At 37.3% G+C, this 20,165-nt stretch overlaps 1 protein-coding gene across 1 annotated transcript in view; it reads right to left on the bottom strand.

Moving 5' to 3' along the window:
* Positions 1–20,165, bottom strand: part of LOC136346705 (collagen alpha-5(IV) chain-like) — a 42,906-nt gene that overhangs the window by 3,666 nt on the left and 19,075 nt on the right. Inside the window, exons 2-18 of the mRNA XM_066296072.1 lie at positions 8,547–8,744; positions 8,449–8,493; positions 5,925–6,006; positions 5,668–5,870; positions 4,895–5,143; positions 4,673–4,835; positions 4,366–4,608; positions 4,087–4,314; positions 3,834–3,980; positions 3,533–3,775; positions 2,594–2,834; positions 2,299–2,411; positions 1,889–2,245; positions 1,606–1,836; positions 1,350–1,546; positions 360–522; positions 34–237 (exon numbers count right to left, since the gene is read on the bottom strand). Coding sequence (XP_066152169.1) covers positions 34–237; positions 360–522; positions 1,350–1,546; positions 1,606–1,836; positions 1,889–2,245; positions 2,299–2,411; positions 2,594–2,834; positions 3,533–3,775; positions 3,834–3,980; positions 4,087–4,314; positions 4,366–4,608; positions 4,673–4,835; positions 4,895–5,143; positions 5,668–5,870; positions 5,925–6,006; positions 8,449–8,493; positions 8,547–8,744 — 3,307 coding nt within the window. The remainder of the gene's footprint in view (positions 1–33; positions 238–359; positions 523–1,349; positions 1,547–1,605; positions 1,837–1,888; positions 2,246–2,298; positions 2,412–2,593; positions 2,835–3,532; positions 3,776–3,833; positions 3,981–4,086; positions 4,315–4,365; positions 4,609–4,672; positions 4,836–4,894; positions 5,144–5,667; positions 5,871–5,924; positions 6,007–8,448; positions 8,494–8,546; positions 8,745–20,165) is intronic.

Here is a 20,165-nt window from a genome sequence, read left to right as displayed (position 1 = left end):
AAAACTATTTAATTTCCTGCCTGCATGGAATACCTGGAAAACCGTCGTACCCTCTTCTTCCGTCGCGCCCCGGAAATCCTATATCTCCTCTAATACCTGGAGGTCCAAGTTCTCCGATGTCTCCAATTTCTCCTTTAAATCCATAACCTCCTGATAAGCCCTGAATTCCATCATCTCCTTTCTCGCCTGGAGGGCCCGGTCGCCCAATCCCAGGTGTCCCAGCGTCACCCCTCAAACCTTTATGATTATAGATAATTTTTGTGCAAAATGTAATAATTATTTTTTATTTTATATATTTATATATAAATATTATATATTTTTTAATTATATATACATTTATATATAATTTAATTACAAACCTTTAGGGCCAGTTAAACCTGGACGCCCGTCAAAACCTTGGCTCCCGGATAATCCGAAATCTCCTTGTTCCCCTTTTTGTCCGCTGAAAGTTGATTCTCCTTTCGGCCCATCAAAACCCGGTCTACCTGGTTGACCTATTTGACCTATTTCACCCGGTTCACCCTAGGAATGAAAGATGAAATATGAAATATTTGATAGTCAGTAAATTAATTAAAAGTCAATAAAAGGTGTTATATTTATGACCTATTTAAATTGGAAAAAATATTGAATAGATACATAGAATGATACGAGGAATAAACTGATTTAACAAAGTTTTTTACTAATGTAGAATTTTAACGTTTTTACTGACGAAATTGTTAATAGTCAGCGATGTTTCGATTTGAAATGGTACCAGTATGAGACTTAATGTATAAATGCTCTAAACAAATATGAAAAAGCCCGTAAATAATGTAAATTATTTATCGTTATTTAGATTTGTTAAAACGCTTAATACAACGTTGGCAAACTAATTTAAAGTAACTCGTTAAATAAAAAATGAATATAGAATTTATTGGTAAAAATTGCTAATTTAAATTGATTTAAAGGAAGTTTCTATAGCCCAATAAATTCTAAATTAATCGTGTTTAATGACGATATAAGGAATGAATAACTTTATGAGATGACGCTATTGAAATTGAAAAATAGAGACAATAGTTCTTAATTTATAGTTAGACCTGAAGGATTTAGTTTTGTAATAAAACAAATTGTCGTTTTGATATATTCAATGGTGAATTTGTAAGTTATCTATAAAACAAAATAATATTTTTCGAATTGATCAACAATACCAAAAAGTGTTTATTTACAGTGAAAATTTGATGTTACTAAATCTTAATCCTAGATTTAAGATTTTATTAAAATCCTTTGTGATCTAAATTTCTCTATCTAATAATAATTCCAATTAATATAATTTTGTAAGTCATCTAAATTTATATCCTAAACATAATTTTTACCTGTAAGCCCGGAGGTCCATTTGGTCCAACATCCCCACGTAAACCCTTCAAACCTCGTTGCCCGGGCAAACCTTTCAGCCCTGGCAAACCAGCTGGTCCCGGATAACCTATATCTCCACGTTCACCGAATTCGCCAATTAATCCAGGTAAACCTTCTGGCCCATTGAACCCGCGAATACCTTCGTCTCCCACGTCACCTAAAAGATGCAACCAATTCAGATAATAAGACGATGGATTATATCAACTCAAGACTGACCTATTAATCCTGGGAACCCGGAATCGCCTGTATCTCCTTTCGCCCCCTGCAGCCCGTAAGCTCCATTTTCTCCATCATCGCCTCTCATTCCGAAGTCGCCCCATTCGCCTGGCTCCCCTACTTCTCCGGGAAGTCCCGGTAGACCCGGTTGTCCTGGTATGAAAATACCAATCTGACCTTTAATTCCGGGTGCTCCTGAAGCTCCCGAATATCCGGGAGCTCCTTTGGAACCTGGAAAATTTCATTTTTTAGAGCAACAAAAGGAGATTAAATAAAGCTAAACCTTTTATGCCTCCAAATCCAGAATTACCGGGTAATCCCGGATAACCCGGAGGGCCCTCTTTGCCCGGCTCCCCTTTTTGTCCTGTAGGGCCTTGTAGCCCCATATCTCCATATAAAACACGCTGTCCCGGATCTCCTCTCTCTCCTTTAGATCCACTAATGCCTGGGACACCATCAATACCGGGTTTGCCATAAAATCCGGCCGTGCCTCTAGGTCCTTCGTCTCCGATTAATCCTGGATATCCTTTTAATCCCTCCGGTCCCGGGACAGAGAATCCGGGCATCCCTTCGTCGCCGGGAAGACCTTGCCAACCGTTGTCTCCTCGTACGCCCGTCAGTCCAGGTAAACCAGGAAGTCCTAAAATGTGTCTAATAAAAGAGTGGCAATGTAAATTTTGAAAATTATGGTACCAGCATCGCCTCGGAGTCCTTGTGGACCTACGTCTCCCTTAATATCGGCCATATATAGTGTTTCCCCGTCGCGTCCAGGATTACCCGTAGCACCTGTTACTCCTTTTACGCCTCTGCATTAAAAAGGAATTTGAACGGTGGCAAAGGAGGTGGGTGGCCCATTAAGTGGAGAAAAGTGTGAAAAAAAAACGAAAATTATTACACTGTAATAACTAGAAATACTACCTTAAATTCGTTTTTAATACAGGTGCCAAAATTCAGCCCTAAACAAAATTTTAGTAAGGATATTACTTACACGTGTCCTGGATAACCTTGATCACCCGTAAGTTGGATCTTATAGAGTTGATGGCGTTCGCCCTTTTGACCCAATAAGCCGGGACGCCCGGGTTGCCCATCAAGTCCAGGTCCACCTTCGATTCCGTTGTCTCCTGGTGGTCCGACAACACCATTAGTTCCTGCATCGCCAGGAGCACCTCTCAACCCATAATCGCCTACGGGTCCTTGCTGTCCTGGTAAACCTGGGGCTCCCATGTCACCTACGTAAAATTAAATTAGACACAGAGGAAGAAACATGGTTAAAAGGTCTTAAAGTTTCATGCAAACACAATAATTATTCTGTAATAGAAAATAGCTTCTGAGACAAATCAAAAACATTTTTTTGCAAATGAGCGGTAAAGTGGCTTTGTCCGCAAGCAGCAGTTTATAGCATGTCTGTGATAAATATTTTTATTGCACCCACAATGGAATGACAGGGGTCATTGTTTCTAAAAAGACACATTGAGATTATTAAATTTGTGCTTTTTTATCTTCAATAGTTACCAATCCCTGGTATGGACCTCACAAGTACGAAAGTATCTTTACTGCATTTCGTTTGTGTCGTTTAGATAAAAACTGCGCTGACCGTTGTGATCCACAAAGTAATACTTTTCACATCACTTAGATAAGTAATTATTCTGTACTATATGTGGTCCACCTAGGAACTTTTTAGCCTGTATTCATTTGCGATTATATTAGGTGAATAAATTTATGCTCTCATGACTCTAGCATTTGATTATTTTATCATGTAATTTAAACAAATATCAAAAAACTCTTAGCTTCTGAAATACAAGTTGCCAGAGTTTGAGATTTTTTAAAGTATTTTCCACATTGTGTCTATTTTTTTTGCGATAAGTTACTTCCTTAAAATTATCAAAAAATTTAGGGAATCTCAATATTATCTGAATTTAATAACTACCTTTTTCCGCAATCATTTTGGATCTTGGCGGTAATTGAACTAAACCAGGTAAGCCCGGGGATCCCATTGGACCTTTCATTCCTGGTTGTCCCGGCGTGCCATCCAGCCCGGGGAAACCCGGCGGACCCGGTTTTCCGGAAAAACCCACAGGTCCTCTCGATCCCGTTAAACCCACGAAACCAATAGTTCCAAGTCGTCCGTGTCTCCCGGGCTCTCCCCGATCGCCTTTTCCTCCGGGGCGACCTGAGAAACATTTCAGAAATAGCCAAACGGAAAAGTCAGAAATGAAATCTTTTGGCACCTGGTTGACAAATACCGCAGTCGTCTCCTTTGCGGCCTTTAAAGCCTAGACCGCCATATAATCCAGGAATACCGTCGTCTCCTTCGAGTCCGGGTCTTCCAGAAGGGCCGAGAGGACCACGGGGACCACGTATTGGTTGACCGATTCCTGCATTGAAATTGCAACAAAAAGCATATATTATGTACGAGTACGGTTTACTACAAAGATAAAAATAAAATATTAAGTTTTAAAAGAGGTCTTGTAATTGTATTACCTGGAAAACCCTTAAATCCTCTGTCACCGGGATCACCCCTTTCACCGGGTGGCCCATCGTATCCTGGTAGCCCTGGAATCCCCGATGGTCCCTGAGGACCAACTATGGTTTCTCCTTTAAGCCCTTTCTCTCCGGAAAGCCCTGTTGGTCCTGGAATTCCTGGTTGTCCCGTTCTGCCAGGCGTCCCTGGAGAACCGTCATCACCACGCTCTCCTTTTATTGAAATGCCTACCCCACAATAAAATCGTTAAAAAAAGGTTATATTTTTTCAAATCGTACCTTTAATGCCAGGGAGACCCGTTCGTCCAGGAGGACCAGGGGGACCCGGTGGTCCAATGGGACCGGATATTCCCGGAGGTGCCGGTAAACCTGATAAACCGGGCAAACCGGGATATCCAGTCGGCCCTTGTCTGCCAATAGGACCGTCTATTATTTGGTCCATCAAGGGATCGTAGACACCTGGCGGCCCTTCTACCCCTTGAATTCCGGGAATCCCTAATCTACCATCTTCACCTTGTTCACCTTATATAACAGGACAACAACATAAAATTTGCTTCATTTTTTTTTGTTTCATTAATTATATTACCTTTCATTCCATCTTCCCCGGGTGTGCCCTCATATCCCGGCGCTCCTTTATACCCTTTCTCCCCAGTCTGGCCTAGCGGGCCCGGTTTCCCTTGTTTCCCCGGAGGACCATCCTCTCCTCTTTCACCTTTGGAGCCGGAACTCCCTTTACGCCCTCCAACTCCCTTTAAATAGATCGAATCATGATACAACCCCCTTTTCCTAAGGGCAACACGCGACCTACCGGCCGACCCCTTTCTCCCGTATATCCCCGCCATCCGCTTTCTCCCCTTTCGCCCTTCAATCCTTTATCCCCGGGTTGTCCTTTCTGCAGTAACATATTAGATTCTCCCTCCTCCTGAGTTCCAGTATCCGCTCCACGTTCTCCAGGCACTCCTTGATCTCCCTGAGGACCTTTATGTCCTTTTTCCCCCTTACGAGCGTCACCGGGTAAACCCGGGATTCCCATTAAGCCTTGCGGACCAATCGGCCCCTAGACCAAACCGCATAGTTCAAAATCCTCATGTTTAAAAAACTTATGATTATATTCATGAACGTTTGATATTCACAGAAGGGATAACTAGAGCAATTTAGTAGTGATGCACTCTTTACAAGATTCCGGTTTTGTTGATAAAGAGCTTAAAAATTACGCGACTTCTTTGTTTTGTAAGAAGAAAAATGTGCAAATCAGGCCATTTTGCATGAGTCGAAAATACGAGATTTCAGTTGAAATATTTCGGTAATTTTCCGAGAGTTTAAATGCAATAACCAATAAAGCGCAAAATCAGTGGAAAAGCTCAAAATGTCCTCTCAAACTTAATTTGAACATGAACCGATTAATCTTCGCACAAAGTAATAATAATTTAAGTTCATGTTAAAAGTCTAACTGAAGGGTGTTAAAAACTTTTAAACCGACAAAAAAACTTAAAAGCAGTTCTCAGCCAAGTCGAAGCAATGCGAAAATCATTAATATTAAGAAAATAGCATTTAAAATTCTTTAGCAAGTAATAACAATACCTCTACGCCTGGAGGCCCTTGGTAGCCTCTCACTCCCGCCGGCCCCATAGGACCATCAAGCCCTGGCAGCCCGTCGTACCCCGAGTCACCCCAGTCTCCTTTCGTCCCTATGGAATTGCCGCCACCTTCACCAGGCTCCCCTCTCAAACCTTGAGGCCCTCGAGGTCCCACTATACCTCGACTACCTGGATATCCCCTAGTACCTATATATAAATGGAGTTAATACAAAGTTGCGTGAAAAAAAAATTGAATTTGACCTTGAGATCCAGGACGGCCATCAGTTCCATTACAACCATCCAACCCATCTGGGCCTGGCACGCCTATATCACCGGTTTGACCCTACATTCACGTAATATGTTATACCATGCTAATAAAAAATATTACAACACGCTTATAAGTTTCATAAACCCGATATTTTGAAAAAATGCTCAAACCCGTATAATTTTATTTTTAAAAGCGCATTTAATGCATTATTTTCGATGAACACATTTTTCACCTCTATCCAGCTACCCCTATCAATTTTTTATTTTTAAATGGAAAGGTACCCGTTGAAGCATATCTAAATGAAAGGTCATTCAATAAGGAATACAGCGGCAAAATCGGAACAAAAATTAGATCTACAGTTTCATTAAAAAAAAATAGAACAAAGCCCATATCCTAACAAGATCAAAAGTTTTAATCTTTGCTTTGTAGACAGACAATCCATCTTTATTTCGCTCCGAAAGAGAGTGAAAAAATTACAATAAAACGTAGAAATTTCAAATCGTTTGCAATGTAAACACTTTTTTCGATACAAAATATTTTGATTGTTGTAGAATTCATTAGTAGTTGAATTTGGTTGTTAGGCATCTGTAACAATTAGAATATCAAAAAAAACGCATCGTTCATCTGAAAAGCAAAAAACTGAAATTTTAATCTTTTTCAGGTATGAAGATCCTTAAAGAACTTACCAAGAGATGTGTGTCATATTTAATGGGAAACTTCCAAACCGACTTATTGATAGAATTTTTCAGAATAATAAAAAATTTGAATAAACTGGAAGTGTGAAATCTGGCCCAAAATGTGGAAGACTTCGAACAGCAGCTGGTGTTCGAAGTCTTTTTTTTGCTTTCTTTTATCTATTGATGAAAACCCCATAAGGTCTACCAAGAAACTTGCCGATGAATTTAATGTATCTACAAGATCAGCGAGCAATCTTTTAAAACGAGAAAAGATTTCATCCTTTCGAAATTCCCTTTACCAAAAAGTCGACGTCTGAAGATTTTGATCGCAGGATGGAATTTTGTGAAGTGATACAAGAAGACATTAAGGATAGAAGATTCTTTCCTAGAACTTCATTTTCGGCTAAGGCAACGTTTTTCTTAAATGGATTTATTTAGGGGAAAAACTGTTTCTACAGGTTTACAGACAACTCTCGTTGGATGCAGGCTCTGCGCACATTACATCCGCATAAACTCAATATCTGAATGGGTACAATCGACCACCAGTTCATTGATCCATTTTTCATGGGGGAACTTTAATAATGCATCATGATGGCAATTATTACAAAACGAAATATTTCCATCAATCGCCGCAATTTTTGATGAAAAAAATGGAAAGCAAGTAGCCAATAATATTTGGTTCCAACAAGATGGTGCACCATCACATTATGTTGTAACTGCGAGAGAGTATTTTGATGAGATTTTCCCTAGGAGATGGATCGGTAGATTGGCCGCTACGATCTTCAGATCTTACGCCCCTCGATTTATTTTATGGAGTCAGATAAAAGGTTCCGTTTATAAAAACTGACCACAAAATTTGGATGATTTACGTCTTAGAATTCAAACAGAATTAAAATTAATTATAGAAGCAACACAGGATAATTGCATAAAAGAGTTCGAAGAACGACTGAGTCCTTGTCAAATTGTTTCTGGAGCTCAATTTGAGCATTTAGTGTATGAATTTCAATGTTGTTTGATGCAATAGTTTGTTACTTTATCTTACATCTAATAATTTGATATTTTAAGGAAACTGCAGATCAAATTTTAGTTCTGCGTATACCGCTGTATACTTTATTGAATTATCTTTCATTTGATATGCTGCAATGGGTACCTTGTCATTTGAAAAAAAAAGCTAGTAGGGGTAGTTGGATAGGGATGAAAAATTTTAACGTCACAAATAATATATTAAATGCCTATTTTCAAATACAATTATATATATTTAAACATTTTTTTACATATCAGGTTTATGAAGGTTATAAACGTGTTGGAATACTTTTTACCAGCATTTTATATGTATACAGGATGTTTGTTAACAATTTCGCGGATATTTTAATGTAGGATACTACGTGAAAAATAATGATGACCCTCTTCATTTAATATACATGGTTCCGCCCTTCTTTTCATCGAATTGTGGACTTTTTCCTATATTAACGCAGTATTTCGTATTCTGTCACATGCTGCAGTTCTCCTCACTTTCTAATTCTTCTACAGTGTTAATGGGCCTATAGTAAACTAAGTTGTAATTCATGTTTCGTTACGATATCAACTCATAATGTGTTAAATTTTCTGTTGTTTTATTTGTCGTATTAAAATAATTTTTGAATAAGTTTACATCGAACCGCATATTTTTCTTGCAATTGATGTCCCTTTATAAACTGTTTCACATACCAAATTTCATTGAAATATCTCAAGCGATTTCGGAAATATTCACTAAGTGTCATTTTTTTTTTATGTAAAGTCCCACCTTAAAATATCCGCAGATTATTAAAGAACACCCTGTATATAAGTATCTACTACTTACTGGTCGTCCAGGTAGACCTGTTGGACCTCTGTCTCCAGCATCTCCCTTTAAATTGTTTACTTTTATAGTTTTAATTATTTAATAAATGACAAACTTACTCTAGGACCTTTATCACCCATTGCTCCATACACTCCATCGGAACCTTTTTCGCCCTTACTTCCAAGGCTTCCAGGGAATCCATTGTCACCAGGAGGGCCTCGCAGCCCTGGTAGTCCAGGAATACCTTCTGCCCCTAATCGTCCCTTGAGTCCAGTGCAGTTGCATTTTACAGGGATGCTACAGCCTGAGCACTTACCCTGGCGAACAAATTAATAAATATAATACTACCTCCGTGTCGAAATAAGTATTCGATTTATGGATTTTATTTGTTCCATAATAAATGCCCGATTTCATGAAAAACTATGCAAGGGAATATACAGTATAGACTCTTTAATCCGAACTCACTTTAATTCGAATATCCACTAATCCGTCCTGAGAAATGTCCGTTTCGATAGTTCGAACAAACTTTTTAATTCGAACAAAATTCGGTTTCAGAATAAAGTTCGGATTACAGTTAGATTACATAATAAACAATTGATTATGTACTTTCTATGGGTTATTACGCGGCAATCTGGGGAAACCCCAGCATGCGGGGAGGAAGCTTTTTTATTAAATATCTTTGATTTAAAATATTATTGCTGGGTAAATATGTCGTAAAAATAGAACCACCACATGTTAACCTTTTTGTAAAAAGTGGATATTCTAAATAAATCAGACGAAGGTGAGCCGGCAACCAAGTTAAGGAAAATTTATAACGTCTGAAAATCTGTTACTACAGACATTAAAAAAAATAAAAAAAATATTTTTAATTTTGACGCTTCTACTTCTCAAAATCGACCTGGAAGAGGGAACATCCTAATATGCAAAAAGCGCCCTTTACACGTGGTTTTTGCAACGACCTCCTACAGGTGCTCCAATTTATTGTGACGTACTATGTGAAAAAGTGAAGTTTTTTTCTGTGAAGCTCAATATTAAAGACTTTAACGCCAGTGGTGGGTGGCTGCATATGTTCAAAAGGAGACATGGAATCATCAACTAAGCGTCTCGAGAGAAAAATTGTGCAGTAATTTTAGCGCAGTGAATTTTTTAAATAAAAATGTTCAAAAACAGTTCAAAGTTTAGAACTGAATTCTTATCAAATCTTCAATGCTGACGAAAGTGAACTTTTTTGGAGGGTTTTTGTCAAAAAATCATTGGTTTGTAAACATGAATCATCAGTACCAGCAATAAAATTGAGTAATGAAAGGATAACTGTCATGCTTTGCGCTAACGCATCGGGAAGTCACTAATTACCGTTGTTCGTTTTGGGAAAGGCAAAAATCCCATGTGCTCTCCATAACTTCCAATTACCAGTTATTTATAAGGCAACAATAAAGCTTGGGTAACAAGGGATTTGTTTAAGGATTGGTTTCATTCTCACATTGTGCCCTTTGCAGAAAGAAAAGTAATGGAGTTAGGATTACCCAAGGAAGTTATGACAATTTCGGATAATGCGTCTTGCCCACCCGATGCTTTACAATTAATGAACGAAAATAAACAAATTTGTACCGTGTCTTCTATCAAATTGTATACCGACTCTGAAGCCTATGGATTCGCACATAATTCAGGCTATTAAACTTAACTATAGCAAAAAACTTCTTTCACAAATTGTTAAATCTGATGACGATATTGCAGAGATATTAAAGACAGTAAATTTAAAAGACGTTGGTACTTTTTCTCGATGAAACACACAAAAAAGTAAAAGATTGAGTTGTTGAAAAAAATCCTGGAACCCTATTTGTCCCGACTTGACTTCGACCGAACAAGAAGAAGTTGGTATAGCCACGAACAAGGACTGAAGAAGACCTTGTTGATAAAAACGATTTACCATTAAGTACATTCCTTCCATCTAAAAAAATCCAGCTTAATAGTAATGAGTTGGCTGAAATCAAGAAAATGTTTGAAAAAATCGGCGAAACTGTATCGTATCAGGATATCCAGGAATGAGTGCAAGTGGAAAATGATGATGGTGCATTCTTAACTGAAGAAGAAATGATTGATGAAGTCGCTTCTGATACAGAAGATGAAGAGGATGCTGAGAGTCAAGAGAACGGTGAAATAATGTCATCAGTTACACTTGTAAAACAGGAGGAACCTGTGAAATGTTTCGCCACGTGGTTAAGATGGGTTTGTGAGCATAATTTACCTCCTCAGCACGTAATGTTGCTCCCCACGTTGCAGGCAGACAACATCAAGAAAGAAAACATTTATCACCGATTTTTTTTTTGTAATCGTTAAACTGTATGTACATTTCATTGATTTGTTAAAAATGTTCATTAAATACATATCCATATTTTAGGATAATGTTTGGTTTTGTGATTTCTTGCCTTCTCAGCAACCCACAAAATCTAATTCACATGTATGTATGTACATACAGGGTGATCCATTTAAAACAGTCCACATGAAATATTTTGAATTAAATTTTTTTTCGGAAACCCCTAAGACACGTTGATTTTACTTTTAAGGGAGACATTTTTAGATAATAAATTCGTAGGTGTAGAGTCATCCCCCTAAACGGGGTGGCCACCCCTTCGAGAATATTAAATGGCATGGGTGTCAAGTGCCACATGAAATCAAAGGTGTTTCAATTGCCTTTACAAATATGCTGAAATTTTGTTGCTCTACCTTTAAATATAGTAAAAAAACCGGTTGAACAAAGACCTCATTATTATATGGAAGTAAATGAGTCGCAATTTGAACGGTCAATTAAATTAAAAAAAAAAAAAAATGTTTTCGATTCGTTTCACTGATGTTTTAAAACTGATTTTCACAATATTCAAAAATGGAGCAAAACATTTTCAGCATACATAAAAAGAGGATTAAAATACCTTTGATTTGATATGCCACATGACCTCTCGTGCCATTTAAGATTCTTTACTGAATTGCCACCCCGCTTATGAGGATGACTCAGCACCTACGAATTTATAATCTAAAAATGTCCCCCTTAAAAGTAAAATTAACGTGTCTCGGGGTTTTCCGAAGAAAAAAACTCCATTCAAGATGTTTCAGGTGGACTGTTTTAAATGGACCACTCTGTATATCCAGAAGATAATGCATATATGGTTACATATATACAGTTATAGAAATATTTACAAAATTTCAAAAAATGTTAGATGAAAAGATGTTATTGCAAATTAATAGAGAATTAAAAACTACATTAGAAGGTCTTGAAAAAAATCATGTTTACCATTTAAAAAAAACGAGTTTCAGTAATTTGTAAAATTTGCAAATTAGCGCTCTTATACAAAAAAAGTATGGTGCATTAAAAAAATGTTTTAAAGTTTTTAGGTACCTCTGACTTTCATTTACTACTTTACAAAAACAAATTTCAAAATTTCAAAAAACTCCAGTTTTGTGAAAAAATTTTTCTGACGCTGCATTTTTAAAGAAATTTCTCTAATATGGCAACGCCGCAACCAATTTAAAAAATGTTTAATGTATTTTCCTTCTAAATTAAGGTTTCACCAAATGGCACAAAAAATTATGGGTTGCTATTTAAAAAATTATAACTTTATGCTGCCCAGCGAAAACGGAACACTCTGTATGAACAAAAATATTATTAAATCATGCAGCTTTCCAATATAAATGAGTGCTGTACTAAACATTTCATATTGATATTTATATAAAGACACCAGGAACCAAAGCCGGAGTAATGGCGAACCCTGTATATACGTATTTAAATTATGTATGCACTATCCATTAATCTGAAGACATCGGTGATTTGAACTCACCTCTTTAGTCTGTGCCTTAACTAGTTCGAATTAAAGAGTCTGTACTGTATAACGTGTATTTTGACAACTAAAATACAACATGAAATAGAAATCTTTTGAAAATTTACACTTATCATCAATTCGATACATTTTTGCAACGTAACGAAAACACCGTCAAATTTCACCGCGGTTATCTCGTCCCATACTTGATACACGGCCACAATGAGTTCATCAACATTGGATGGGGACCTCTTTGTGTTGCAATAATCGAAAGGCGTTAAAAAAAACCGAAATCGAGAACGTTAAAACCGGGCTGTTGGGTGGTTGACAAACCATTCTTATGTTCCACCCATTTTCGGTACCGGCGCAAACAACTTCCTCATCGTCACGTTTGCAATGCGGTCTGGCATTATCTTACTGGATTGATGCTTAAATTAACTAAATAACTAATGGCAAATGTGACTTCATTATTTTTATAATCTATTAAAAAAAACTGAAATCGGGTACTTATACTACGTGACATAGAAAAGAGAACACCCCGTAAAAATTACTTTATTTAAGTAATTTTTTATATATATGTTTCTGACGCTAAAACAAATATTTCGTTAAAAAATTGAACAAATATAATTCTTAAAAACCAAAAAAATAAAAATAAAAATTTCGGTCCTCCGCGTTGTATGTACATTCCTGTACACGTTTGGGCATGGATCTAACGAGCTGATTGATGTTCCCTAGGGGGATCTCAGATCAGGCTAACTGAACGGCATGACATAGCGCCGCGAAAGTCGGTGGGATATGACGTAAATTATGCAACCTTTTACCTACAATATCCCATACATGTTCGGGATAGTTCAGGTCAGTTGTTCAATAGGTGAGAGGTCTGGAGATCGAGGTGGACAAGATAGCAAATTGACTGCATTTTTCTGAAAGAAGTCCACAGTTACTCTAGCCAACGAGAGTTTCCAGAAAAGGCACGAGATGAGGATTCAACACTTCTTGGATGTTTCGATGGGCTGTCGTACTGCCCCTAGTAAAAAGTAAAGGTGACCTGCTGCCATATGTAATAACACCCCAGCCCAACAGTTTGATGGACGTGTCTCTGTATTGCAAACTGAGGATCCCGTCTTTCACCCCGTTTCCATCTTACTCTTACCCGACCGTCATGCATACTCAAATAGAATCTGGATTTATCACTCAACACGACATTATCCCATTCCAGATTCCAATGTATCCGTTCTCTGTACCACTACAAACGATTTTGACGATGATTTAAAGTAAAGAGTAACACAAGATGGGCACGGTAGGAAATCAGTCCACAACTTCTTATCCCCCGATAAATAGTTCGATTCGCAATGGGCCTTCCATACTCAGCAAACCACTGATCCGCCAGCGTCCTCTACGAGATGAACCTATTCCTTAGGGCCATAATTCGAACGCGGCGATCTTGGCGTTCTGTAGTTCTTCGAGATCATCCAGTACCTCTCCTTCGGCATGTTTGCTCTTCTCGACCCTGACAATATCTCACTATGGTGTTTCCACTACAGTTAAATCTAGTGGCGATTTCCTTGAACGGCCGACCAGCCCCTCGTAAACCCACAAATTCGACCCCTCTTAAACTCGCTGAATTGATGAAAATTTTTCTGCATTCTGCATCTAGACATATTTGATCAATCTAAAAGCATTTTCTGAACACACTGTAGATCACATGATATTTTGCACTCATATTGTTGATATTTTATTGCAATTTTTATAGTTAAAAAAAAATTAATTCCTGATAACTCGTAAGCACGTTGATAAATATGGCTGAAAATTTAATCGTTTTTTGAGTTCCTTTGTACAAACATGCATACCGAAAATTATTTAAATAAAGCCATTTCTACAGGGTGTTCTTTTTTTCTATGTCACGCAGTATATTTTAGAACGGAGGTGGTATGATAAATGAGCCCAAGGAATTGCCTGAACACTCTTAATTTAAGCTTAATAGATGATTTATCGATAGGCGTTGATCACAACAATACCAGCATACCGTGAGCATCAATAATAGCTTTAAATCTGTTTTATTATGATCGATTGCTTGTATGTTGCATTTAACTGTCTTAATGAGTTTTACATCAGAGATTCTTTGAAGATTTAACATCTTCCTGTTAGCGCAAATCCACGAGAAAAACTTAATTATGGCTTTATTTCTAATTAGTGACATATTAAAATAGCAGCTAAACACCAGATGTCCGAAGATGGAATTTATCGCATAAATTCTATGTTGTCAGCTTTCGTTACAAACTTAAATTTATAAAGTAGTGAACATGTAAATTGCATAGTTATTCTGCTGGTTATAGCGTGATTGATAACTTTATAGCGTTAAAATAAGTGTTGCTGGGAAATGCTCCAATCTAAAGAAATCAGTTGGAATAAAGTGAGATTAGTCCTTTACCGGTGATTTTTCGGGGTGAGCGCAACCGCGCATTTCTACCAACACCTTCGTAACAACAGTTGAGTAATTTGTTTATAATTGATTCAAATGTAGCAACAACTTGAAGACAGTAATAAAAGTCTGGCAATACGGGATAGTTTCTAATGCATTAACGTCGAGCTAGCTTAAATCATGAGATCTCCAAAACAAAAAAGCGGTGCTACGTTGCCACTAGGGGCGTTTGACCTGATAACCAGCGATTTTTCTGAAACCAAAATTTTTTTTCTCAGGATTTTCGAGCATGTACACACATTGAATTTAAACGTTAAAAGTCTGACCCGATTGCCATACATGGTAATGCAAGTGTTGGAATGTTCAATGTAGTTCATGTGGCGCTACGCTCATTTTTGACCTTTATAAATGTATTATTGTGAATAACGGTCAACAGGTTTACAACCGAGTTGTTTCATATACTCATCGTTTAAGGGATCTACACGGTGACCGCAGAACTTAATTACCAACTCTTCCAACTAAAAAGTTACACAGAGGCAATTATTTGTTGACCAAAAGGCTCAACACCGATAAATTTTAATGATTAAAATTCAGGCCAGTGGAAATAATGTTTGCTGCAGACCGTGTTGCAGCATCGAAAGCGATTTGTTTGTTTTATATGTCTAAAAAGTTATGTAATCGAGGTTATTTTCTAATTTCTGGAGAGCGGTTGCTTGGCAAATTTAAACGATTTTTCCGATCAAATAAACAAACGGTTTGGTTACTGTTATTTTTACTTACACATCGGAAGCAATAAAGAGCGCGTTAATAATCCGCAACGTAATCCAGGATTTTTTGCTGGTTGGTCTATTGATGAAAACATCCTAGTCCAAACTCACGTTTAACGCTCAAGATGCAACATTAATAAATAACAAATTTGAACCCCACCTATTTATAAATAAATGTTATTACAGACCCATTAATTAGAAAAAAAAGGAGAATACAGAAAGATCGAAGCGGTTCGATTAAAGCATAAACGAAATGTGATCTAAGGAACCTTCGTGGGTGGCTAATATCAATGCGTACTTCCTACAGAGGGCACCTACGCTGGGTGCCTTCAATAAATACACTTGAAATGTTTTTAGTGGACGATCAGTTTTTAACATTTATTTTTATGTATTTAGGAACTATGAACTGAAGAACGGTGGGTGGGTGAATTCGTCGCAATATAGCCGCAAAATAAAGTCAAAGCCTTTGGAATATGACACGAATAAAGAGTGTGAACGACCAAAAGCTCGGAACCTGAGTTATCGCGAAAACTGCCCGGAAATTTTTTTTGCGTCATTTCCCAAAAAACTAAATCGAGGATTTTGTATCTTTCCCATCGGAATTGGACGTCTTTCCAATTGGAAATTTCCTATTTTCTGGAAAACTACACACTTGCAGCGTCCATTTGGCGTGACTCATTGCTGTAGGTGGTGCCGAATAATGAGGAGCAGACATCGTTATTAATTGTGCCATCTGAATGGACCACACTCCTTATCAATTAGTACGGAAACGAATGGTGCAAAATTTATCTCATAATTTTGACGGTTTGTGGAGGACACGGAATACTCTTCCCTTGATAAGCCTGTTTTGTTCATTTATAACAGTGACGAAGCTAAGCCCGTTAAATGTACACGAAAATAACATAAAAATTGTAGCATATTGATTGATTAAACATGGGATAACAGGCCGCTGAGGCAACGTAGTCTATAATTTGAGCGGCACAAGATCAAATCACTTCGTTTACGGCTCAGTGGAAGCACTGTAATTAATTGATTTGAATGGGCGGCAAGATCCCAGATTCATATGACTGCTTGGATAGATGGATTTTTGTATTAAAATTAAATATTTGCATAAAACATTTAATTATTGCTCTCGTGTAATCAGAACACGCATGCCATATGTACTGATTAGGAGATATTCCGAGAATTGAAACACTTGCACTGATAATACATCCGGCAACAATAACCTCCAAAGATGACTTTTTGCTCTTTTCGACCTATCTTGCGGTGGTAATAACATGGTTCAGAGTAAAGTGTAATTCATTCGAAGCTAAAGTTTACACTTAAAGTGTTTTTCAATGAATTCAATTAATTGATATTATTCTTATAAGTTGATTTATCACAAATATCCATAAGAGGAAGTGCAGACACGTACCCAATTGCAGGCCGCAAGATTAATCAGATTCATGGTCTTTGCCCCCCGGGTTGGACATTGCAATTTTTGCATTTTCGCAGAAGTCTCGAACAAAAACCGTTTGCTCAGCTATGGCGGGCCTAAAGTTACTGCAGTTGTTTATTCAACTCGGTTAACGATTTTGATGAAGTGAATACAAAGTGTTAAAAGTAGAATTCCACGTCTCTCGGAACGGTTAAACTCCATAGACCGAGTCGTGAAAACTCGATTTTTTCCTGTTGGTGGATGTAAAGTTAAATATAAATTAATATCACCTACTTCAAAAACGTAATATTGAACTCCGTAACCCAAAACTGAATTATTTTAAGAAATATCGGCCCAGTTTGATGAATGTATGAGTAATTCCGATTCGTGTTGGCCAAGCCAAAAGCCTTGGGGAATAAACCGGGATTTTATGTTCTTCTTATTTTTGGAAATTTAATTTAAAATAATAAACCACTTTTACTAGAAACCATCGTAAATTTTTAGTACTTTCCGAAACCGGCAGCCGAACAATTGTTCTCATAGCATCTGGTTTCCCGTTTTAATAAATCTGGTTCTCGAATATCTTAATTTGTTCATAACTAAGTTTGGAATGACGAAAAGATAAATAATTAAGCGTTCACACTATTGGCCATATTTAAAAACACATTTGTCCGTTTTCCTTCTGCGCCTAAAGGTTTTCCACAAGGACGTTCATTCCCGACGAAATGATTATTTACACTTGCAAATCATGAGAAGCCATTAATATTCATTGCCTACATGAATTCTGCAATAAATGTCTTTGGAATAGAGGTTTTTAATTAATCATTTAACGATCGGAATGATGAGGCTCTACGGCTAAATTCAATATACTAAAATTGAAAAAAAAGCAAAAATCAGCATCTCGATGATACATCACTCCACTTATTTGCAGGGGGATGAGCGTCCAGAGGAATTTTTTCGTTATTTATCGCCCTGCATTACGGCAAAACGGGCGCAAACGATAAAACTAAATATATTATCATAATATATAAATGTATTTAATTGTATTAAAACCGGATGGAAATAAAATATATATTGATTTTGTAACTAAAATTGCCACTCGATTCATTCATTATAGTAGCTTTATGACTCAAGATTCCGACACCAAATGTTGGACATACCGGATGTTTTTGTATTGAAAAATCTCTAGAATAGCAGCGATTTTATGAATCCAAATGTGAAGCAACTTAAGTGATTTACCTGACCAAAAAATGACGGTTTTCTGAAATTTGAATATGAAGTTGTACTAATTAAAACGGAATCGTTTTTTTAATTTTATGGCAAAATTTTCATTATTTTAATTAAAAAAGTTCCGATCATGCTCGGATTCGGCGAACGTGCCGCCCTAACGGAGGGCTTTACGGCCGTTTAGCCAGATAATACAAGGTTCGATTGCAACGCGCTCAAAAAGCTCCACTTGAAAAAACAAATTTTTGATAAAAATCAATGAACCGATAAAACTAATTAAACGTCGAATCACCCTGTATATTTACAATATGTACATGATCTAATTTCATAATGGACTGAAAGTTTATGCGTTCCAGATTTCTAATCTTTCGGAAATGTGACAACCGGCATTCGCGACACATCAAGGAAATGGAGTTAAAAATATGTCGTAAACATCGGAAAATGGCCCCGAAATAATAAATACCGTATTAAGGGTAATTATAGGCAGTAAAAATAATGGGTGCAGTCTGTCCACTACTTGGGAGGTCCACTTGGGACAGAAAGAAATGATATACGCACGAATGGCGAGATTCGGCGTTGGCAATGGAAATGCGATGAAAAATCTCAATGAAAAGTCGAAATATCAATCACTCACCGATGAAATTTGTAGGCGCCATGTGTGGCTGAAATGCATGAATGGTTCCGACTACAGTTTATTACATCGGAGAGGGTTCCTTGAACCTGTCGAGTGATGAAAAACTAATAGAAGTCACCTTGTACTTTTAGATTTCTTTAAGACTTGAAACCGTTATCGCTAATTTGGTATGTGCATTTTAAGCTAACAAACCACATACTAATACGATGTTACAGAAACCCCTTAAACGGTAGAATATTATGTATAAACCAAAGGTACAAGGATAGTCCCCAGAGGTACCCGACCCGACATATAGATGGCAATTTTTTTGTAAAATTTCCGTATATTGCAAAGACCTAAACTGTCTAAAGTTTGAGGGTGCTACGTTGATTTGTGTTTGTCCTGAAGCCATTTTTAGATTTTGTAGATTTTGTGAATATCGAAAAATTGTTCAGCGTTACGTGATATAATACTTTCATTTTAAATATATTAGTCTATCCAATTTCAAAGAGGAATTAAATTTTTCTCTGGGGCGTTCTGGGCCTTCTTTAACAACCGTAAAATGTTGAGTGGCAGAGTCGAAAAACTGTCGTACGAGCTGCCAAGAACTCCGCTGTGGTCGACCCAATGACCGTCCAGATCTGACCACTCTGGAAATTAAGGTGAAAATCCACAAAACTGTACTGAAACGCCATCGGTTTAAACATGATAGGCATTTCAAAAGTACTAGACATCGCATTTCTGATTAAGCTGTTTTAAGTATTTATGATAAAGCTGCGCGTAAAATTGATGCTGCGATTGCTCACAGATGAGCAAAAAGAACGCCGTGAGGACGTTTCAAAGGAGTGTTTGACGGAGTTTCGCATCAATGAAACGGAGCATCGATTCATAATCATGAATAAAACATGGGTTCATCATTTCACCTGAGACGAAAATTCAGCTAAAACAATCGATTCAAGGAGAATCGGCTCCAAAAAAGGCGAAAACCATTCTATCTGCAGGAAAGGCGATGGGGCCAGTTTTTTTTTGGAATCACGTGGGATAATTATTACTGACTATCTGTCTGAAAAAGGAAAAATAAACGGAGGTTATTATACAAATTTATTGCAGCGTCTGAACGAGGAAATTAGGAAAAAGCGACCGCATGTGGCAAAAAAGAAAGTCTTGTTTCATTGCGACAACGCACCAGTCCACACTTTCGTCATCGTGAACGAAACTTTTTCCTGAACCCACTATTCGTCGGATTTAACCCCCTCAGACCATTTCTGATTCCAAACTAGAAAAAGTGGTTTGATCGAAAGAGATTTGTCGATAAACGATGAAGAGGTGGACTTCGAGGTTGATGCCTGTTTTGAAACGTTCAAAGTGCCTCACTATAAATAGGGTACAAAAGGGAAAAATGTGTCAATCTCACATAGGTGTTGCGAAATAATTTAATATTTTCCGATTTTTTTTAAGGCTTTGGGCGGGTACTTCTCGGATT

The sequence above is a fragment of the Euwallacea fornicatus genome, chromosome 2 (genome assembly GCF_040115645.1).
Source record: "Euwallacea fornicatus isolate EFF26 chromosome 2, ASM4011564v1, whole genome shotgun sequence".
Classification (NCBI taxonomy): Eukaryota; Metazoa; Arthropoda; class Insecta; order Coleoptera; family Curculionidae; genus Euwallacea; species Euwallacea fornicatus.
This window is presented reverse-complemented; position numbering and strand designations above follow the sequence as displayed.